General features: G+C 34.5%; 2 protein-coding genes across 3 annotated transcripts; both read left to right on the top strand.

The window, feature by feature from the left end:
- LOC109710120 (probable protein S-acyltransferase 7) lies at nt 26-23,718 on the top strand. Of its 2 annotated transcripts, XM_020232565.1 has the most exons (6): nt 26-44; nt 16,179-16,344; nt 19,123-19,305; nt 21,718-22,014; nt 22,156-22,389; nt 22,860-23,718. In XM_020232565.1, exons 2-6 carry the CDS (start codon nt 16,258-16,260, stop codon nt 23,343-23,345), a joined length of 1,287 nt encoding a protein of 428 aa, XP_020088154.1. In that variant the 5' UTR covers nt 26-44; nt 16,179-16,257; the 3' UTR covers nt 23,346-23,718. The 2 variants fall into 2 exon arrangements, with proteins under 2 accessions (XP_020088154.1, XP_020088155.1); XM_020232566.1 differs by lacking the exon at nt 26-44 and having other exon boundaries at nt 15,973-16,344; nt 22,246-22,389.
- LOC109710123 (mitochondrial import inner membrane translocase subunit TIM8) lies at nt 6,907-9,150 on the top strand. The gene is made up of 2 exons (XM_020232569.1): nt 6,907-7,062; nt 8,687-9,150. Exons 1-2 carry the CDS (start codon nt 7,027-7,029, stop codon nt 8,873-8,875), a joined length of 225 nt encoding a protein of 74 aa, XP_020088158.1. The 5' UTR covers nt 6,907-7,026; the 3' UTR covers nt 8,876-9,150.

Below are 23,718 nucleotides of genomic sequence, written 5' to 3'. Positions count from 1 at the left end.
GGAGATAGAGAGAGAAAGAGTTAGAGAGAGAGAGAGAGAGAGAGGGGGTGGTGGGTTTCATGAGGGAAAAGGAAACGCTCTTTGTAGTAAAAAGTAGTGTGGGGAGAAGGGGACGAAACTCTCTCTCTCTCTCTATATTAGCGTGAAGCATAAGCAAACTTTTTAGCCTTTTTAATTATTATTATTATTATTATTATTATGCTTTGACTAGCGTTTTGGACTTAGCTTAATTAATTAACACAAGAGGGGTTGTGTGGATCTTGCTTTTGTTGATTTTTTTTTTTTTTTTTTTTTGGTTTGAAGGGGTAGGGGAAAGGGAGAAAAAAGATGAGGGTAGATTTGTATGGACCTAATTACCTAAATAATACCGAATTTTAAATTAGGCCCTGAACTTTTAATGATTTATGTTTTAGTACTATCATTTATAATTTTCTGAAAATTAAGATTAAATAGAGTACTAAATTTTCTTAAAATCAAAACTAACAAAAGTTGCATTTTTTCGAAGCTGAGATAATATTCTATAGTTCAGGCAGGTACTTTATTTTTGATAAACAAATATTGAAGGATTTTTTTTTTATTTATGATGATTTAAATATTTAGGAATATAGTGAACAATAAAAAAATTTTTCTCTTTTTGGAATCATTGAGATGACGAGGTGCTTACTCAGCAAACACGTCAAAAATCTCCAAATCTTATTAATGAGGCCGCTTAAGGAAACACCACCATAATTACTAATTAGTGCTTAATTATAATGGGTCCCAATTTCTAAAATTGGAGCCATAAATATGGAGATTCATGTAGAAAAAAAACAAAGCTATGATTACAAACTTTTCTCCTCTGATTATGAATTAGAAAGGGCTGATATGTCATTTAGCTTCAATTTTTTTAATAAAAAACACAAGAGGGAAAAAAAAACTATTTAATATTGTGCAACTGGTTTATAATAAAATGACCCCTTAAAAATTTGAGATTTTTGTTTTACTACCTGTCATCTCAATTTATTTTTTTTGGTTGGTCTAAGTCATTTTCGAGCCAATCTAAATACTATTTGACTCGATTTACCACATCACATCATTGTAATCAGAAGGGAATTGATGAGACCTTGTTTAATATTATTTGGCATTAATTAACATTATATCACTGATTAATTTAATCTATATCCATAAATGTGAGAGAGTTTTCTAATCTAATTTATAAAGGAAATTTAAAGGAGAGAGAGAAACAAATAAAACTAAGATTTGGAGGATTCCACTAATTAAAATAAAGGTTTTTCTTTTTTAAATAATTAATATGGAAACAACACTTTGTCTTTCCCCCTTTTTATGTTCCTTAAACCTTAAGCTTCTCTTTCAATTTTTTTTTTTTTTTTTTTTCATATTCCTCTATATCAGTAATGCTACGTCTACAAACAAATTTTACGATTCTATGCTTAATTGGTAAAGTATAAATTATAAAGAGGTAAAGAATAGTATAAAACTTAATCATTAAATTATATAGTGTGTAAAGTATTATAAGATGTGTTAATATGGAGAGCTTTTTTTTTTATGAATAAATGTGTTTTCTTTGGTCAAAAGCGCTTGCTTTGTGGGGGTGAATAGAGTTTTAGATGTGGAAGTGTTTTTATTTTTTTCAATTAATATTTATGTATATTAAAAAAAGAAACTTTTGTTGCTTGCCTTGTTTGCCTTCACACCTTACTCACTTTTCTTTCTCTTTTATCCAATTGATTGAGTGGGGGAATAATAAAAATAAAAAAAGAAGCTTTGCATGTGCTGTAGAATGTTTGTTGAGTACACATGGTTTGCATGAAGCTTTTTAAAGTGAAAATTATGCTTGTTGATAATCTTACTATTTATAACCTGTTATTTTCTTTAGTTTTATTGGATAAACAATAATTAATATCATCAAATTGATATAATTATTAAAAAATTTAATAAAATTTCTAATTCCAGCAACTATAATCACTCAATTAGAAAAAAAAAATTAAGAACAAGTATTGGTAAAAAGGAAAAAAAAAAAAGAAGAGGAGAAGTTAACAAGAATATTTTGAAATGGCCTATTGTTGAGGGAGTATTTATTAGTTTTACTTTATATTCATAGGTGTGAGAAAAATACTATTTGTAGGATAATAAAAGTTTCTACTACCTCTACCTAAAAACTCTACTGTAATGAGAATAATAATTTACTATATTAAAAAATGTTTTAAGAGTTTTGCTTACCTTTCGATTATTTGCATGTAAAGTACAAACTATAATTAATCTATCTTATGAAATATACCCACCAAAACATGTTTTGTTGCAGTAAGATACAAAAAAAATAATTAGACAGTTAAAACTAAATTATGTTGTTAACTGAGGATTTAGCAAACTAAATTGTGTTATTGACACTTTGTGTAAATGGTTCTAACATTGCCTTGTTGCGTTCGACGTTTAACAACATCTAAATTGTGCTGTTTGATTCGTCAGTAAAATATCTTAATCGGCGACAAAAAGACTCTGAAGTTAATTTTCTTGCTTACCTATAATATGATGTGACTATTACGTCGGCACGGGCGTAATCCTTGATTTCAGCTTAACTTGGTTGGGCAAAAGATGAAGCTTGATGTCAAAGGCTTAACAAACAAGTTATCAGCAGTTAATTAAACCACAAAAAGTGCTTCCAAGATCAGCCAAAGTCACAAGAGTTCTTTCTTTCTAAAAAGAAGCACTTCTCTAAAAGTGTTTCACTTACTCTCCTCCACAATTTTACTTAGCTGTTTTTTTCACACACACACACATATTTATATATCTATTATCTATTTCTATTAATCTATATGAATCTTCAATGTTTGTTGCTATGTGGCAAGTTTTCCTTCACCATCACTAGCATATGACTCTTCTTCTTCCTCTAGCATGTAACTCTTCTTCTTCCTTTCACTAAACTTTCAATCTACATTTTAACGGTCCCACTAACCAAGCTTTTAATTAGTATATTTAAATGGTCCCACTATATTTCCAATTAATACAAATGATTCTACTACCAAACTTCTAATTAGTATATTTAAATGGTTTCATTACTATCTACAATCCTAACCTCTCTATCTCTAATTATTTATTATGGTCATTTTCCTTCCCTCCACCGGATTTTAAATTTTTTATTTTCAATTTATTCATCAATTCTCTATTTCTTATTTTTTGCAATACACCATCGCCTCCTTCCCTCGCTCCTTCCTTCTTTCTCACTAATACACGCCCACTTCCCTTTCCGCCGTGAGCTTTAGTGGATATAACAAATGGGATACATAAAAAAATATTTAATATTTTTTTATTATTAATTACTACTACGATTTCTATCCGCTGCAAAGCGCTACTATCGGTAGTAAACTGCTCGATTTACTACCGATTTATTTTTTATGATAGAGCTTCCAAATCGACGATCGGCACCGTTGAACATGATCTAGACCATTTAAATTATCTAGAAATCAAATTTCATGATTTTTTGGCATCACTAACTGAACGATCAAAGGGTCACAAAATGTATAATTTTAATGGCCGATATGGTGTGTTTGCTCGTTTAACAATATAAAAAAGTTCAAATCAACTAAATTTTTGTTAGAAAATTCTTTAAACTATTTAAAATAAGATCTAGACTCTAGATCTCAAATATAAAAATTGTATCATCACTTTTTGAAGGTTATTCATTTCCAGCCATTCATTTTTCTGTTCACTTGATGGACAAGAGAACAATATCGAAAATGTGTGAAATTTGATTTTCAGATAGCTTAAATAGTTTAGATCATGTTTAACGGTGCCGATCACCAATTTGGAAGCTCTATCATCGAAAACAAATTCGTAGAAAACCGAGCCGTTTACTACCGATAGTATTCTAGCACAACTCTCTCTCTCTCTCTATATATATATTCATATATATTTTTACAAATACACAATATTGTATAGAATTATATCAAATTTGTTTTTGTACACTTCATCTTTTGTATCGCAGCCTCCATGTACTCCTAAATATATAAGACAAATATATGCCTGGGGAGTGAATAGAACGCGCTTATAAGGTAGTTTGATTGGCCGTAAAATATATTGAAAATTACTTTTCAGCTTGAATTTTTTTTTTTTTTTTTGGTGTTTGTTTAGTTATAAAATATATTGAAAATTACTTTTCAGCTTTATTTTTTTTCCACCGAACCAAACAAATATGATTTTTTTTTTTTTTCAACCAAACAAATGTTCAATGAAAAATTACTTTTCTTTTCTACAGCCAAACACTGCAAAACATTAAAAAAAAAATTATATAAAATTATTTTTTACGATTTTACGTACAACCAAACATTCGCTAATGACATAAGTTTACAAATTTATGGATATATATAAACCCACAAAAAGAAAGTTTTTTAAAAAATACTTTTTAAGTTACTTTTTCCCCTCCATTTTCCCTTTCCTTTGTCAATCAATTCCTTTGGGGTGAGGAAGCCTATGACTAGAGACACCTTTCCCATGAAGCTAACTCCATGTTTCTAATCCTAGACTCCTAGTAAAGTGTGGTAAAGGTTACTTAATTTATTACACAAGCCTATTTCTTTATTAAATTTATAAGCAAGTGGTTTCCTTTTTTTGAAGGGGAACAAGTGATTCATTGGTTTTTAATTGGTTAATGCTATGACCAATTTTGGCTTGTGGATAACATTTGGTGCACCATTAGGTCACCGACACATCGGCGAATTTGGTTACATTAGTTACCTAATTAAGGGGGAGATAATGATAGATGGTGTGCATTTGCATTGGTTGCAAAACTCTCTTACCATGCCCTTTTTTTTTTTTAATTTGAGAAGAAGAGTGTAATAAGATCTTGCTTCTGTTATTAGCAAAGATCAAACATTTGTTGTAGCAAAAATATATAGAAAAAGTGGTTGCACCAAATGATGATGTATTAAACTCTCTTTAGTTTGTGTACCAAGGGCCCAGGTGCATGTGAAACTCCAATGATCTAAGATGATTTTATATTACATAAAGATAAGATGTTGTGTCACACAATCTTAAAGATCTTATATAATTGAATTGCTCCCTCACATTGATTATTACAAATCAAAGTTGGGTGATATAAGAAAGAGAGTCTTTCTTTGAGGATAAAAAAAAATAATGTATTTGGTAATCCCGAATTTCCGGAAAAGCATGAAAAAGATGTTAAAAAAATATTAAAAATTGTATTTAATTATATGTGTTGTAGATATTCATGTGTGCTCATTAGTCTCCACCATATTATAGAGTTAGCATGTAGTATATATCCCGTGTAAGTTATGTATCTTCATAGATTGTTGTTGAATTGACAAATTCATGCGACATTTAGGACTACATGCATGAACCAATCAAAGTTGTTAGTATCGTTCCTCGGAATAATAATAATTTATGAGAAGTTGGGATGCCAATGAGTTGAACACGAATGCATTGGGGTGGCTCGTGTTCATTCATTTATTAAACCAGCCGATTACGAGCTGACTCGTCAAAATATCGAGCTGACGGCTCGTGTTCAGTTTGTTTATTAACGAGCCGTACACGAGCAGACTCTCGAAAAACAAATTAAATTGTCAATCATACTACTGAGTGAAAAGTTGAAAGAAAATTAAAAAATTAGAATCTTAATATAATAATTAAAATTTATAAAATATAGGTCTTCTTACATTTTGGGTTGGCCTAAAATAAAAATAGAATAAAACATGAGCGAGCTGGCCCAGCTCGTGTTCGGCTCGTTAAGATTTTAAGCTAAAAAATTCAACATGTATATATTCGGCTCACAGCAGCTCGCAAACTAAATTACGTATTTCCCAAAAGAAAAGTTTACTAAATGAGTGATCGATCTCGAGCTCATTTCGAGTCCAATACGAATTAACTCGTGAACAATAAGCTGAATTGTCAGCCCCAATAGGAAGAACAACGTTCTTGTGGGCCGTACTTATATAGGTAGTTATAGAGCATCCCCAAAATATTACAAATTTGTGAAAATAAAAGTCCTTCCACATTTTCGTGTTGGCTCCTCAACTTTTAGTTATTTTGATGTCAATTATGTCCTAAAATTTAATTCGAATTTATCAAAATTAACAGCTTCGTTAGTTACCAATCATTAATTGTTAACGAATATAATCATACTGGATTTAATAAAATCTCTAATTTCACTGATGAAAATAATTTAAATCGGGAGAATCAAAAAGTGGAGGGGATCTCACCCCCCCCCCCCCCAAAAAAAAAAAACAAACAGCTGAGTGATCTATTTCCAAATAGCCTGTAGTTGGAGGGTTTTTGTGCATTTTTACCTTTTTAATAGCTAGAGCCCGCTCCAAAAAGATAGGGACGTGCCTCTAAATTCGAGGCCCGGTTTGCTCTGGTCCGGCCTAATAAACCAGGATGGATGGGCCGGGTCCGGCTTAATTAGCATCGGTCCATTCTCAGAAAAGAGATATGTAAACAGATCCCCGTACTTTAGTCTTTTTGCAAACAGGCCCTCCAAACTTCTAATTTTTGCAATTCGTATATCTAAACTTTATTTGACAGTTCAATAGATCCTTATTTTTGATCAAAGTTACTAATTATATAATTGTTTTGGCCGTTTGAAATGAAAAAATATTTAGTTCTCATATTATAAGACATATAGAAAGTAAATACAAATTAAAAATTGATATATATTGTTCTCCACTTATGATACTTAGTTATTATATAATTATAAAAAATATTTTTTGTGTTTTTAAAATTATTCAAAATCATATATAATTTATGTGATTACGCTTTGGGAATGGGATAAAATGGAGTATTTTTTTGAAACTGACGACCAATGAGTTAAAATATAGGCGTGTGTCTGTAAAAACTGTAAAGTTTAGGGGGTCTCTCTATATTTTTCCCAAAATAAAACGCTACCTTCTTTAATTATTTTCGCCGCCGAGTTCAAGCTCAAAGCCGCAAGGGTCGTTAGGGTTTAAACTCTCTCTTTCTCTCTCTTAGGGTTTTGGGGCGCGACGGAGAGAGGAGAGAGAGATCGAGCTCGCCATGGACAACTCCCCCGAGCTTCAGCGTTTCATAGAGGTGAGATCCCACCACTGTAACCTACTCCTCTCTCTATCTCTCTCTCTCATCGTACGTTGTACAGTTGCTTTCTCTTTTTTTTTAGTGTTTTTTTTCATGTAATTTATCGTATAAAAACCTGAGTTTAGGAATGGATTTTGATCGCTTAAATTTTACATGGAAATGTGACTGCGTCTCTTTAGAGTATCTTGTGTGCTTTGTCTTGAGACTTGATGGAAGAGCCGGTGATTGAAAAATACCGAATATTAGTAATTGAAATCGTTCTAAGAAATGGCGTATGAATCTGGTGAGGTATGTGGTTTCTGAAATGGATTTGTTAATAGGGAGAAGATGATGGCGTGAATTGCTGCAAAAGTGGGGCCGGAAATGAATTGAATTAGTAATAATAGATAAATATTTTCCTTGTTTAACGGCCAGTTTTGATTTGCTGGAGCTTCTGCAGAAATGCTTTTTAAGTAGGTTATTTGAAAGAAGCACTAGCTTCGCAAGAGTCTCTTACTATCAAGGTTTTAAGTGCCTGTCGGCACGGGCCGTATCCACCGTGCTGTACCGTGCCAACAAGATATCGGCACGATATTGACCCCGTGCCGGTGGCACAACTCAAAACTCTCTATTCTTTAAATTAGTAAGTAATTTTCTCAATAGAGTTCAAAAGATGTGATAAAAAGACATAATAAATAGTTAGAATATTTTGTTGCTAAAGAAAATAAATACTTCATGCTATTATGTGTCGGTGCACAAGAATTTTTTTGACCGGCACGCATCGGCACGGCTCGGCACGCACCATGCCGGCAAATTTCCGGCACGACCCCGTGCCCCGGCCCTTAAATCCTTGCTTACTATAATAGAAGAGCTTTTGTTTTTGGGGCTTAGGTGCTCATTTCAGCATCCAGAAAACCTGGCTGCTGCTCTAGTGAGGAGAAGTGATTCCTGGGACTAGGCAAATGGGCAGTAGGTTTCTGTTTGGCCCTGCTTTTTCTCTTGCTTTCAGCTGCAATTGAAAAAAAATTGAAGCTTTTGCTACAGTGGGAAGTTGAAATAAGATTCGGAATCCTAAATGTAGAACCATGCATTTGGAGATTTTGATTCTCTTGCACAAAGTTGCTTGGGGGAAGGAATTAAATATTGTTCTTCTTCTAATAGAACTACTCAAACAGAAGTTCTTCAATCAGCGCTTCACCTAACAGCAAGGCCAAATGAGTCCTACATCGTAATTGCTCCAAGTTCTCCAAGAGAATATGATAGTAGTAACTATAGCTATAGCATGGCGGGTTCTGGGATTTTACAGCAGAGAGGAGGGAGTGGGAAGGACTTAAGGAGACTATGATGAATTAATATTTCCCTCTTCCCATGTGGCTTCTGAAGCATTGTCTTGTACATGATGTCTTAGTGCTTGTTCTTTCACCAATTCTTTTGTCGTTTTATATCATTATACTGATATCATTAACATTAACGAAGAGTTTCTTCATACACATCGTTTCAGATGCTATTACAGTAAGATATTTTTATTAGCTCATTTGATCAAACACTATTTTGTTGATACATGCTAATTTTTAAAGTCAAGAATTGCTATCTTTTACTGCCTATGTGTTGAAACCCACGGCAATTTACTAATTCTATGCAGCAAGAGAAGCAGAAAGCTATGGTCAGTGAGATGGTGGGGAAGTTAACGAATGTATGCTGGGACAAATGCATCACCGGCACGCCTGGAAGTAAGTTCAGCTCCAGCGAAACAGCTTGCCTCACCAACTGTGCACAACGGTTCCTCGACATGAGCATGATTATTGCTAAGCGTTTCGAATCCATGCAGTAAACTGTGGTACTGTCAAATTTGCCTTCTAATTAACATTTCTTTTGCCTACTTTCAAAGTTCAGCTTGGGTGAATGTTCTTGTGAACAAATGCTTCCACTTGGCTTGACTTGAATTTTGCTTTATAGATTGTCTTCTTGTGTTCTTTAGTTATTTGATAATATAGAATTTTGTATTCAGAAAACCTATGTTCTTCGTATATGACTAGATGATTGTGAGGTTACTGAATGGTTGAATGACTATTCCAGTTTTTGCTCCTAATTTTCTTTAGGACTCGAGGTATGAGAAGTATTTATTTGGTGGTAATTGCTTGGAAGAAAGATTTTTCGCTTGCATATCTTGGTGGATGAAAATGTTGTATACAATTTTATTTGGGTTCTTATAATTGCATTTTAATGTGGTGTTTGTTAAATGCTTGGAAAATTTTTTCTTGTTCTCTTAATTGGTGTAAAGCCAATTGCTTCTTTTTTTCTTTTCATCTTCCTGCTTTCTAGAAAGTTGTAAATCTGACCAAACATATTGGTATTGGTTTTCTAGGTTTCAAAAGCAAATGATCCAATTTTGACTTTTCTATTACTGTAGCAGGAAGCTGTTTTAAAATTTTATTAAACAAAGTTGTTAGAGCTTCTTTAAGCATTTTTGTATTTTTTTGGAAGCTCTAAGTGTCCGGCTGGTACTTTATGCACTATTATTGTGTTATCTTTTCTAACATACTTCTATTATGTGGTCGTGTTCAAAGGTCTTTTCTAAACACTGTTGAAATATTGGCAATTACGTATGTGGTATATTGATTGATTCACACATGCCGTCTGAAGCACCGATGGTGCATTAGCAACACTTCAAGAGGTGTGTAAGAGGAACCCGAACCATTGCTCGTTTGAAACGAGTACTATTGGTTTCCCAAATATTGCTCTTCTGGATTGATGATGTGCATCATCTATAATATAGAGAATTTTGATCGATTCATACATGCCACTTAAGGTGTTCGTAAAGTGATCAACATTCAACATTTCATAAGAGACCTATTTTTTTACCGCAAACTTTCTAGAATTTTTTTTTTTTTTTATATTATTAATGTGTTGACACTTGTGATGTAGAGGATTCTGTTCGTTAATGCAAAAGTTCAAGATGTGACATAAATTTGGCAAAATATAAACTACCCGTAGGGGACATAATGTTGTGGGGGAACCATAGCATCTTCCTTCTCAAAATGTTACATGGCACAACTGGCATTTTGAATGCTATTATCTTGTTGTACTTTTAAAATATCTAAGTTTTGTGCAGCTCCTACCTTGCTGTCACTTCTATTGCTAGAACAAACAGATTCGTAACAAAGTCAAACCCAGAAGAGAGGGAATCTCAACTGGTGACTATTAATATAATACTGACTTCATTACCACAAAGTATGTAGGAGAACCTAAGTAAGTGCAAAGTGTGACCTTATCCTAGCCATCTTGTAACCAAGTTTCTTATAATTACATTCCATTTTGGCATCTTACTTTACAAATGGTTGATATCCTCTCTTCTTGGCAAAAGAGGAAGATTATACCAGCAAAGTTACAAGTTCCAAAGGCAAAAGTGGACCACCATCCTTCCATATTATGGAATGGAGGGTCAGAGGCTTAAGATTATTTATGATCCTAAAAAGATTATGCAAGTCATCATTTGGTCTTCCTTTTTTAACATTTTTCCTATTTGCAAATAGCAATTTTGTTTGTCAGAGATAATAAGTTTAGAATGTTTCTTCTCTGTGGCTGCATAGGTGTAAATTCTGATTCAAAGTGTTTTCTCGTTCTGTTGCAACTCTAGGTTGTTAAGGAGATTTCTGGTTGGAAAAAAATGATTAGTGCTTTTTTGAATATCTCTACTAAGATGGTACTTAAATGTGATTTGTGTAGAAAACATTAGTGCAGGGCGCAAGAGAGTTGTCTCTCTCGCTAAATCTTATACAATCTGAATAGCCAAGAGCAAGAAGAATATATTCTTCGGTTAACAAAAATATCTTAAAAGGAATGGCTATCTAAGCCTAATAAAACAAAATAAGTCAAGGATGAGAAAAAGTGGGGTGATTCTCCATCTTCTGAAAAAGCCATGTCTGATATCTTACTCTTTTAGCCAGTATAAAAGCATGCTGAAGCAAAGCATTAAAAGCCCAGGGGGAACAAAGTATAGAAGAGTGTGTCTTACATGGTGATAAGAGTCCATTATCCTGGATAGCCAAGGATGACTTGCCTGTGACCTCTCTCGAAGGTTTTGATCATCTCCAAACCTTCATGTGGCTTCATGGGCAAGTCTTCTGAGGCTAATCTAAGAGCTTCTTATCCTCCATGCTAGACATTAATCTCTTCTTGAAAGTTTAATAACGACGGAGAATAAGTGCTTGTTTGGCTGTGCTTTTGTTGTGTTCTTAGCTATACACGTATTCAGTAGAGTGGTTGGCAAATAGAGTAGTCCAGAGATTAGAGCTTCTGATTATAGCAAAAATTTGATACAAGTAAAGCCTAGATTGGAGCTTTCGTACAGAGTATCTTCTTATAGTACTATTCAAACAACACATTAACTAACATCACCCTCCAGCAGGCCTAAACAAGCCCCAAGTAAAGCTTGTTTCTTTTAGACTAACTCTTTGGACAAGGTAAATGGTAGCATTGCAATTTTAAACTTGTTTCATCTCTTACCCACTTTACTTCTTATTTCATATGTTAATAATCCATTTGTGCAGCTTCCAAACATTCTATCTGAGTCCAACTATTTGAAAAACTACCAACATTTTTTTTAAAAATATTTTTAATAGTCTTTTTGTTGTTGTAGAAGAAAAAACTCACACAACTATTTATCCTGTGATAATGCAAGGTTTGAGTGTTTTTTTTTTTTTTTTTTCATGTTGGTTATTTTTCTTTTCTATTTTTTGTACCTATTATTTGCTTCTTCTCTTACATATCATTGCCAATTGTAGAGGGTTAATTACACAACTGACCCCAACATGCAAATTTTCACCTTTGGTCCCTGATGGTTTAGTTTTTGCAAATTGGGTCTTAGCATTTATCAACTTCTTCAATCAAGACCACAATTTGCCTAACCCAACAATAAAGAATCTTATTGTATCCATTGATTTCTTTCATCAATATACTTTTTAGTTGTTGTTGGAGGAAAGTTAAAAGGAAACTCAAAATTTTTTCCCTTTTCTTTCCAGTATTGTGTTTTCACTCCAAATTTTTACGATCTTTGAATCATTTTTGTCTCTATATGAGAAAGCTTGACTCTTTTGTTTTCCTTTTACATTTTTAACTTTACATTCAAATAAAAGTTTTATCTTATTTTCTGATGTAATCTTTGGTCTCATATTGGAAACAGACTAAGGACGTGTTTGGTTTGCTTCTTTTTCACCATGGAATCGGAATGGGAGTGAGTGAATTCGTTTGTGGGTGTTTGGTACGTGGGAGTTCCATTCCGATTTCGATTTCCGAGTAGAATGAGAATCGCTCAATCACCCCTTTTTTCAATCCGGCTTAGAGGGCCGGATTGAAAGTTGAATCCGGACGGAATGGATATTTATTCGGATTAAATTTATTTTTTCAACTTTTTTAATTAAAATATGAGTTAAAATATAAAAATTAAATATATAATTTTAAATTTTAATTTGAACTTAAATTAAAAATTAAAATTTAATCAAGTATTTAGAATCTAACTTATGAATTTGAATTTAAATTAAATTTTAATTTATATAAAGTTTATTCAAATTTTATTTCAAACTTAAATTAAATTTATGAATTAAAATTAAAAATTTAATTATAATTTTAAGTTTGAATTTGAATAAATCAAAATTTAGTTTCATATTTTGAATTATCCACTCAACTTCAAAGTTTAATTTTTTTTAAAAAAATAGATTTAAATTTTGACATTATTTCAAAATTTTGATATAAATTTTTAATATTTAATATTTAATTTAAATTTAAATTAATATATTATAAAGATAATGTTAGTATATTAATTTGATTATGTTTTTATATCCATCTAAACCAAACACCGACAATGGAAATGATTTATTTCGATTCCGATTCAGGTGATGAACCAAACAGAATTAGGTAATGAGTCATTCCGATTCTAATTCCAGCTTATTTTGATTCCGATTCTAATTCCGACTCCGACTTCGAACTAAACACGTCATAAAATTCTAATACTCATATATATTTAACAACTCGAATCGCTAATAATAATAATTTATTGGGTTTAAACCATCGGCCAAAAATGTTTCAATCTAGTTATTATTACTAGTTGCATGACCTCCTATATTGTCAATCAGAATTTTTTTTTTTTATCTAATATGGGATTATTGGGGCATTACAATATACATGGGAGTTGGCCTCCAAACCCCCAAGGACTGTGGGATGATTGAGGAAAAGTCTTTAACACGTGTGTGTATTTTAGCGGAGCTCTCGAGTTTACTTATTTAATATACTATTTAATATATTTAAATTACGAAAGGTTCAAACGAATCCCCCTTTTTTCTGTAAATCACCAATTAATCTATCTCAATTGTTATACATCACCGGATGTTGAAAGAATTTTGTTGTTTTCTCCACGATCGTGCTCACAGGTGGAGGTTTTTTGGTCGTATTTTGAGACAATGTTCTCGATTGATTTAATATGAGTGGCGGGAATATGTTTTAAGACAGTGCTTCGCACGCTTATTAGTTTAAAATTCTGATTTATGATGCACCAATTTCTAATTTTCATAGATCATTTTTATGAGTATAATTTTTGTAATTGGTTAGTTAAGTTTAATAATAAGATCACTCAATCACATCCAGATGTTAGTTTATCTGTTCTTTATCAGTTGTTAGATGTAATAAACTTATTTATCTTCTGGTTTGGCTGGGGTGAATTGATCATTTCAAGTTGATTGTCATCTTTCTAAGTGACAAATTTGTGCATCTAAACTGTTCTATAATTTATGTTTCATGGCGCAATAAGGATCACTGCTTTTTAAATAATGATAGTAAAAATCTTATATAAGGTAATTACTTTTTTTTTTAGGGAAAACTTCAAATATCCCCCTATGGTTTAAAGTATATCAAGTTAGTACCCTGTGGTTTCGTACTTTCTCACTTTAGTATCCTGTGGTTTAAAGTGTATCAAGTTAGTACTTTATGGTTTCAGTTTTGTATCAAGTTAGTACCCTATGATTTTATTTTTCTCTTTTTATTATTCATTTCGTGGTATTTTTTTTGTTAAATTAGTGACAAAGTTAAAACTAAAGGGTATTAAAATGAATATTCAATAAATCTAGGTAGGGTATCTGAAGTTTTTTTTGTATATAATTTAACGAAATATTAAATCACAGGGTACTACAGTAAGAAAGTGTAAAACTACAGGATACTAACTTGATATATTTAAACCAGAGGATGCTAAAGTGAGAAAGTGTGAAACCATATGGTAATAACTTGATACACTTTAAACCAGTGAGAAAGTGCGGAACCATCGGAGGGGCATTTAAAGTTTTTCCTCTTTTTTTAAGGGAAAACTTCAAAAACCCCCCTTGTGGTTTCATACTTTTTTATTTTAGTACCCTGTGGTTTAAAATGTATCAAGTTAGTACCCCATGATTTCTCATTTTATCACTTTAGTACCCTGTGGTTTAAAGTGTATCAAGTTAGTACCCTGTGGTTTCTCACTTTATCACTTTAGTACCCTGTGGTTTAAAGTGTATCAAGTTAGTACCCTGTGGTTTTGTACTTTATCACTTTAGTATCCTGTGGTTTCACACTTTATCACTTTAGTACCCTATGGTTTAAAAAATCACATGGCACTAATTTGATACAAAATTAAAACCACAGGTTACTAAAGTGATAAAGTACAAAATCATAGAGTACTAACTTGATACACTTTAAACCACAAAGTACTAAAGTGATAAAGTGAGAAACCACAGGTACTAACTTGATACATTTTAAACCACAGGATACTAAAGTGAAAAAAATTGAAACCAGGGGTTTTTAAAGTTTTTTCTTTTTTTAATAGTGCATGGGCTCCGTTATTTTATAAAGGAAAGGAAGTATGAGACATAAAGTCAATTATTGCATAAAGAAAAAGATATAAAAAACAAACATATTATTATTATTATTATTATTATTATTATTATTTAAAGAAGGTTCCGGTCCAAACTGCCCAGTTGTTCGTGGGGCCCATTCGCGAGCCCAGTTCGAATTCCCGGTCCATTTAAACCCTCCTTGCAACGTCCACGTTAGTAACCTGGACCTAGTCCACAAGGTCATGCGTGAACCGGCCTTTGAATTGAATTCATATACTCCCCCTCCTCAAGTTGTCCATTATTTTGCTTTGTATTTCAAAACTTGTTTAGGAAAATAATGTAAGGACACTCCTTTGATAAAGTATTATTTGAGCAATAACTAAAAATATTGAAAAATTAGATGGAATAAGGAAATTCAAAAATGTTATCACGTCAAAGAATCACCGGTTCAACCACCGATTAAATTAGTAATATTTAATTTTTTTAAAAAAATTATTATATATATATATATATATATTATTGTAGTATTATATTTAATTATAAAACACTAATTTTTAGAATAAATCAAGTAGACACATGTTTTCATAGAAAATAAAATCTGCAAAAATATTATAAATAAAATTGAAAATTGCATTGTTGTAGAAAAATAAAAATTTTAAAAAATTTATTTTATTTATTTAGAACTGAATTGGTTTACCGATTTGCTAATTGAGCCACCTATTCGAAATTTTTTTATCTTATCTAGTTCAAAGAATGAATCACATTATTTTATTAATCGAGCGGTCGGTCGAAACAACTAGTTTGATCCGAATTTAAAACATTGATTAAAAACTTCTAATTTAATATTTAGAATATATTCTTGCTGTACAAGAAACAAATGGCGCAGAAATAAAAAACAGAAGCAAGGCCAGCAATTGAACCATAAGTATCATCAGCGCGGTGTACGGGTGACGTGGTGAACAGGGTCCAGGGGATATGCAGGTCAATCGAGACATGCGGGCACGCGTGGCAGCCCCCCGCTCTCACCTACCCGAGACCCCGACCCAAAGCCTGATTTTTCTCTCTCTCTCTCTCTCTCTCTCTCTCTCATATCTACTCGGAAAGAGAAAAGGAAAAGGCGACCACTCACTCGGTCCTCATCGGCGGCGGCGGCGGCGGCGGAGGAGGGCTCAGGACGCCGGCGATAAGAGACGGCGCTTAGGGCTTGGATCATGGTGGCGCGCAGGCGATCGGCGGCTGCTTAGCTTGGAAGGTGGCTCAAAGGTGCTAGAGAGAGAGAGATCTGGTCTTCGCCGGATCTAGGGTTCCGGCGAGCGGGGGAGGAGACGGAGGCGGTAAGGACCGGCGGACACGGAAAATGTACATGGTGCCGCCGCCCAACGGGCCGGATCAGGCGGCGGATGGCGACGCTCCTAGGGTTTACGAGGTCTGGAAGGGTAACAACGTAAGCCCCTCTCTCTCTCTCTCTCTCTCTCTCTCTCTCTCTCTCTCTCGATCTTATGGATAAGAGATGCTAGGGATTCGGGATCTTGTTGAGGAGTGAGGATTTGGTTGCTAGATTTAGGTTAGAAGGGAGATATTGGGAGTAATTGAAGGTTTCCGAATATGTTTCCTCCTATTTTTATTTAGATTTGTCTTTTGTTATGTGAAATTTGGGCTTAATGTTAGATATTTAATAATTGGGAGAAATCGAACTTCTACTGTTCTTATTTGTAGTTGTCTTTAGTTGGAATATAACAGCTTGCCTAATTTGGGATGATATGTTCTAATCCAGTACATTAGGTTCAAATAAGTTCACTTGAATTAATTCATTTTGTGTCTTGGTCGAATACACTTCAGTTAATTTTGAAACTGACCTTTATATTTTTGTTACTTGTTTAAAAATAGTATTATTTGAGTCAAATATCTGAATTAGCTTCATTGCAACGAAGAACAAGTGAGCTAAATGAATAAGTTGGAGTATTTCCAAAAAAGAGTGCATTTTGGACTCTTATCTAGTGGCATGGTGAAAATGTTTTAGAAGATGCTGTGTGATGCGCGATTTGTGGTTTCAATTATAAATTATTGATCGCTTGGGACTCTTATCCAGATGCCTCTAAAAACTTGAATAACAAGCTTTTAATATCCCATTATGTGATCTTAGTAGTTTGTTATGTAATAGATGGAAAATAATGAGATTGGCGTTTCTTTGTTTGCCATGATCCCTTCTTTTATAGATTCTTCTTCATCCTGATTTAACTCTTTCATCTCTATCTTCTCTCTCTTTTATTTTTTTTAAACTATGCTTTGCTCCCACTTTACCTGAAGGAGTTCTCTAGTAAATTCTGCAGTAGGCATAATATCACCTAGGGATACAGAATTTGTTCTCTTTCGGATAGAAAAATTTTTGGAAAAATAGTTTTGTGCTTGCCTAACATATGAGGATATTTTGATCTGATACTTTGCTTCTCAAAAATTGCAAGCTATTCTTTTATACTTGCATTATGTCAGAATGGAGCAGTAAAAATTGAGGCTTATTGCAAAAGGCTTGTGGTAGTTTGTTGTTGAAACAAGCCCTTTGTGGATAGTAGTTATATCATAGCTGGATAGGATTATATTATATGTGGATAAGATCATATCATGTCTAATCAGAATCATGTCATCTAGATAGGTACATATGGAATCGAAAAATCTTTTGTGTATTTGACTCTTGACTAGTGCATATTGAAAAGAAAGAAAACTATAAATCATGCAGAAATTCTCGACACAACTGAGGCATGATCATTATTTATACTAGGTTGAGGATAAATTATAGTTGCCGGTCTCTGAACTTTTTGAAAATTTCACTTGGGCCACTGATCTTTAAAATTGACATATGACACCAGAGCTTTGAGTGGTGTCCGAGTAAGCTTCTTTTGTCATCTCCCATTGAGTTGACTGATGGCAAAGCTGATATGGCTGCCACTAAATAGTCATTTTGGCACAATTAATGTGGGCGCGCCATCTAACGTGGCAGCCACGCCAGCTTTGTTGTCACTTAACTTGACCAGAGGTGTCTGAAAGAGCTTATTTGGAATACATGTCAAAGTCGAGGGGGTCGCTTTTCCAGTTGAGAAGAATAGGGACCAAAGTAAAGCTTTCGAAAACTCTAGGATACTGCCAATCCAATTTATCCTTTAGGTTGGCCTTTGCCTTCCATCAACTTTGTTCTTCCTTTGGCAATAACTAAGAGGCACCAAGACGGCATTAAAAAGAAGAATGAGAGTATTTTTTTTTCTTTTCCAGATTAATGCTGAAGAGTGTAAAAGATAAATCAATTCACTCTAGAATAGTAACTAATTATCTGCAAAAAATAGTTTTGTTTACAATCTCGGAACCTAAGATTTTGGGGTTATTTCGATCTGATCCTTTGCTTCATGAAAATTGCGGAGTATACTGTGGGCTTGTATTAGATTAGCAGTGGAGCAATAAACTTTAAGGCTTATTGCAAGATGATAAAAAGAGCTTATTTGTGACACTTATTGAAGTTCAGGTTGTTGTGCATCCACTTTAAAAGATTAAGGACAAAAGTAAAACCTTTGAAAAAGTTGAGAGGCCACTGATGTCTTTTACCCTTTAGGTTCACTTGCATCTATTTGGATCTTTCCTTCAGCAATATTTTAGAGACGCCAAGATAGCCCAAAAGAAAGACCATAACGTTTATCTCCAGATACATGTTGAAGATTGTGGAGCTGATCAAATTCTCCTGCAAGCAAGTCTACCACATCAAAGTTCCATATGTGGAAACTGGAAAGTGTGCATGGAAAATTCATTACTGTCCCTAGTTAGTTGTTTCTTGGCTTTGCAGGACCTACCTTGCGGTTTTCTTATCCTTGAGTCAACATTCTGTTATGAAAATACAGAAATCTAGTTGAGGATCTCAATCACCATTTGTTGAATTCATACCCTTGTTATCTGTTTTAAGAAGTTGACACAGCGATAATCCTTGTTCTCGATGAAGTGTTATTCTTGTTTATCTAATTTATGCATCTTGACTCAAATGCCTTAAGACTATCAGACTGTTGATTCCAATTCACCATTTGTGCTTTTGAAAAGTGCATTTCTGTGAAATGTGTTGTTTCTTATCAAAGCATTCAAAATGACCTACTCACAGTAGGAAGCTTGTATTTCTGTGTCACTGCTTTTATTTTCTGGATTTTAAGAAAAAAATTCACTAACAATGTAAACAATCATGTTGTTGCAGGTATTTTTTCTTCAAGGGAGATTTATATTTGGACCTGATGTGAGATCATTGTTTCTCACCATGTTTCTAATTGTTGCACCGGTAGCAATCTTCTGTGTCTTCGTGGCCAGACATTTAATGGATGAGTTTTCTCATCACCTGGGAATATCAATAATGGTTGTTGCAGTTGTATTCACAATATATGTGAGTATCTCATCTTCCCTTTCTTTATGGTCTCTGTAAGCTGGGTTATTTTTAATAGAAACATGTGATATAGCAAATTGGATTTTTGAACCAAGTGTGCATTTAGTAGTTTTTACCTCAAGCTTGCTGGCATTTTCTAGGGGGAAAAACATTAAACACTCATTCGGTATATTGAAGAGATTGAATTTCATGTAGTTTGGCAATATTTGTTCAGCTGTGGTGATTTCTGTGATGCTTATCTAGCCTTGTGTAAGACTATGTTTCTTAGAAAAGTAGTTTGTTATTAGAGTACTCTCTTTGATGTAAAGGGTAAAACTAGATAAGGGAATTCAGAATCCGTGAGACAAGTATTCCACTTTACTTGCGGAAGCATCCTCAATTCCTGAAAAATTAGTTATGGTGGCATCTGAAAATCTGCAACACCATGCCTGATTCTATTTCCCAAGCTTTAGAATCCGTGGAACAAGTATTTCACTTTACTTGCAGAAGCATCCTCAATTCCTGAAAAATTAGTTATGGTGGCATCTGAAAATCTGCAATACCATGTCTGATTCCATTTCCCAAGCTTGCTTGGCCTGTGCTCTTGTAAAGGCAAACCTTCGTTTTGAACAACCTATAGTACTTATGTGTTGAAATCTTAATTTGTCACAACATCGCAGTTTTCAACAGCAACCCGGAGTTGAATCTTTGGCCTAGTAATATGAGCTTTAGCTTCATATCTCAAAATTTGCACCTGATATCTCTTTCAAAGAAAAAAAAAACAAAAACAAAAAATTGCATCTGCTTCTACGTCCAGTAACCTCTCTTCAGTTTATTGTAAGCCTCTCAAAATGCAGTTTGAATGAGTCTTTATATGCAGTGCATTATTTACCATATGTTTATCATGAAACTGTCTCAAGCTACAAGTTTTAGTCCGTTAAGGCTTTCTTTACGTTTTTATTTCCCTCTTTGCTATTTTATTACTAGTTCATTCCCCTTGTTACTTTGTTATTACCAGTTGTTTTGTGGTTTATTATAAGCCTCTACTCTCTATTGCAGCTATACATTTAGTTTGTTATGGCTGTTTATCAACTTAATTATAGATAATGTTTGACATCAATAAATGGGCAATCATTCATCTTACACTCTGCTATAACGAAGTCCTTTTCGTTCTCTCTCCACAGGGGGGCTAAGGCCACTAGTACTAGTAACTCATTGGGCCAAAACCACTATACCAAAATGTTTAAATCCAGTAATTAGTTCTATGTGCTAGCTTAACATAAGGCTCTCATACTTTCTAACATTAGCTAATGTAAAACTATTAGGGTCACAAACTCCTGTCTGGTAGGTCCTAACATCCTCATCAGGCCTGATCACACACATAATCTAGGATCGCTCGGTGTTGTAAGACTTACCCACACTTCCAGCTGTCAATATGGCTTTGATACCAACTATAGCAACCTAGCCCATTAGTACTGGTGACTCACTAGGACCAAACCACTAGCCCAAAATGCTTAAATCCAGTTATTAGCACTAATGTACTAGCTACATTCAAGGCTCCCAAAATCTCCCACCTTATGCAATGTGGGACTACTGGGGTGTCATATCATCGACTTGATTGGTGTTACTTTCTATGTTGGTCCACTACATAATCTATGTTGAACAGGCTTGAATCATTTTAAATGATTTTTCTGCATATCTTTCATTGGTACTGGTATCAACCTTAGTTGGAGAAGTCACTTTTCTGGTCTGCTCTTAGTCTGAATAAGGTATATATGGTTGCTTTACTTGAAAACTGCATCAGCAAGGAACTCATACAAATTTTGCAAAAGAATTTGAAGTTGGATTGAACAGTTTTGTTGGAGTGAATTGGCGAACAATTTGGCTGTGCTAATATTTGAAGTGGAGTAGAGAGGGAAGGAGGGAATGAGCGAGCTGTATGGAACATACAGTGACAAAAGATGGATATAAATGGTTAAATAAAGACAGCTGAACTGCTTGTTATCACTCAGAATCTGTTTCTCACTCAACAGGCCTGATAACTGTCGATAATTCTGTTTGGGGGGAGGGCAGTCTATTAATATCAGTTCATCTGTAACAAATGTACATTGCCTTATTTTTGTTATTATTTACACAATCTTTAATGGAAAAGCATAAAAAGTACCTAATTTCATGTTTTCTGTCATATGTTATCCAACATTCTGAGCTACATATTTTGGCGCTCATCTATAATACTTAAGTACTACCTCAAATACCTTTCGCCACTTGTGTGCCAAATGTTACTGGATGAAAATACCCATCACTCGGTTTGAGTTTCCAACAAAATATTCCTTATGTATCATCTTGTGCCCTGTTGTGAATATTTGCTGTAATAACTTCCATACACTACCTTTCCAATTCTAATACTAGTTTCACATTACTCGTTTCTTTCAGGATTTGACTCTTCTGCTCCTCACTTCCGGCCGAGATCCAGGAATAATACCTCCTAACAAGCATCCTCCCGAACCCGAAGGGTACGATGGGAGTATGGATTCTGGAGTGAGTCAGACGCCGCAGTTACGTATACCTCGAATGAAGGATGTAATTGTAAATGGCGTCACAGTAAAGATTAAGTACTGTGACACCTGCATGCTTTATCGGCCCCCTCGTTGTTCCCACTGCTCAATCTGCAATAACTGCGTCGAACGCTTTGATCATCACTGCCCGTGGGTCGGACAATGCATAGGGCTCGTAAGTTCTGTATATTCTTATTTAAAACAGTTTAATGTTTCACTTGGCTAAGAACGTGCAAACACTTCTTTAACTATAGTGCCTTTAGCCGGCAAGTTATTTTAATAATATTGATATGGTGTTATTTCTTTCTTGATGCAGCGAAATTATAGATTCTTTTATATGTTTGTCTTCTCAACGACTCTGATATGCTTCTATGTCTTCGCATTTTGCTGGGTGCATATATTTAAGATCAAGAATGCGGAACAAATATCGATTTGGAGAGCAATGATTAAGACTCCTGCTTCAATTGCTCTCATAATCTACAGTTTTGTCTGTGTGTGGTTTGTTGGCGGTCTATCAGTTTTCCACTTCTATCTCATAAGCACCAACCAGGTACTGATCCCATCAAATGAGATAATTCTGCGTTTACAAGTCACGAGTCATTAATAAAAGGATAATTAGAAATTTAGTCCCTAAAATTTGATTTCAACTGTGACAATGGTGTGATCCCCATTTCCATTTTCAGCCGCAGAGTTTTAATATTAGCTATTAGTTTGACCAACCTTCATTTTAAAGCTCGTCCTTGGTTACAGTTTCATCCTTAGAATTAAATTTTAACAGAGAAGAAAAAAAGTCTAATAATGAAGCTGTCTTGGTACTCTACTACTCTTTTAGATGGTAGACTAGAGGACATAACTTGTTAAACATAACAAACTCAAGGGGCTGCATTGTTATCAAATCTAACTGTAAAGACAACTGAAAAAGCAAGCCAAAGTTCAGGGACCAAATGTGGAATAATTAACCTCAAAATGCCTTTTGTTTCTTTCATCAAGTTTCTGACCATCACTCTTTTGGTATGCTAGACAACATATGAGAATTTCAGGTACCGATATGACCATCGAGCTAACCCGTACAACAAAGGGATTGTTCAGAACTTCAAAGAGATATTCTTCACACGAATTCCTCCTTCCAAGAACAAATTCCGGGCTAGGGTTCCACGGGAACTAGGGTTACAATCTCAAGCGGCGGGTGGGCGGCTCATGAGCCCTAATCTGGGCAAAGCGATAGGCGACATCGAAGTGGGTAGGAAGGCGACGGCATGGGTGGAACCGCGGGCGGCAGCAGATATCGCGGATTTAGAAGGCTTACCCGGCATGTCTGACGAGAAAGATAGCGGGTTTAGCGAGGAATCCCTGGATTTGAGTAGGGAGGGTCTCCCGCTGGAGGGCGCCCTTGGGGAGCAGGCCCCCCCTCAGACGAGGCGTTTGGGTGGGGCCTGGCAGAGTGGGAGCCCCGAGATGGCTGATGAAAGGTCCGGGGCTGGCCCTAGAGGGCGAGGAGCCGAATAGGGGGGGTGGAAGATGTCGCTTAAAGACCAATACTTGATTTGCAAGCGGCAGGGTTGGGATTGATGCCTTGTTGCTTACACGGTTATTTGTGTCAGAAGTGTGCAACGGGGAGGGTCTGCTGGGTCATTTGTATTACCTAAAAACAAGTTTCACGAGATTAGTCTTGGTATTTACTTTTGCATTTCTCTGTTGTTCTTTCCATTATGGTTACCGGCGTCGAAAGTAAGTTTCGCAGTGTGGTTTTCCCATCTGTTGCTGAAGATATGTTGGGCTTCTGCTCCTCAAACTATAGTTTGATCTGACCGTGTATATATGACTGAATGATAAGTTTAAAAACAAAAAGGACATTGTTTCGCTTGGATTTTTAAAAAAA

This window comes from Ananas comosus, linkage group 5 (genome assembly GCF_001540865.1).
Source record: "Ananas comosus cultivar F153 linkage group 5, ASM154086v1, whole genome shotgun sequence".
NCBI lineage: Eukaryota > Viridiplantae > Streptophyta > Magnoliopsida > Poales > Bromeliaceae > Ananas > Ananas comosus.
The sequence above is the reverse complement of the archived record's forward strand: the minus strand, read 5'-3'. Positions and strand labels throughout refer to the sequence as shown.

What these genes read in the sequence shown, in the direction of transcription:
- LOC109710120 (XM_020232565.1), top strand. Translation starts at nt 16,258, where the DNA reads ATGTACATGGTGCCGCCGCCCAACGGGCCGGATCAGGCGGCGGATGGC. An exon ending in AGGTCTGGAAGGGTAACAAC is followed by an intron (nt 16,345 to 19,122) that starts GTAAGCCCCTCT and finishes ATGTTGTTGCAG; the next exon opens with GTATTTTTTCTTCAAGGGAG. An exon ending in ATCTCATAAGCACCAACCAG is followed by an intron (nt 22,390 to 22,859) that starts GTACTGATCCCA and finishes TTGGTATGCTAG; the next exon opens with ACAACATATGAGAATTTCAG.
- LOC109710123 (XM_020232569.1), top strand. Translation starts at nt 7,027, where the DNA reads ATGGACAACTCCCCCGAGCTTCAGCGTTTCATAGAG. An exon ending in AGCTTCAGCGTTTCATAGAG is followed by an intron (nt 7,063 to 8,686) that starts GTGAGATCCCAC and finishes AATTCTATGCAG; the next exon opens with CAAGAGAAGCAGAAAGCTAT.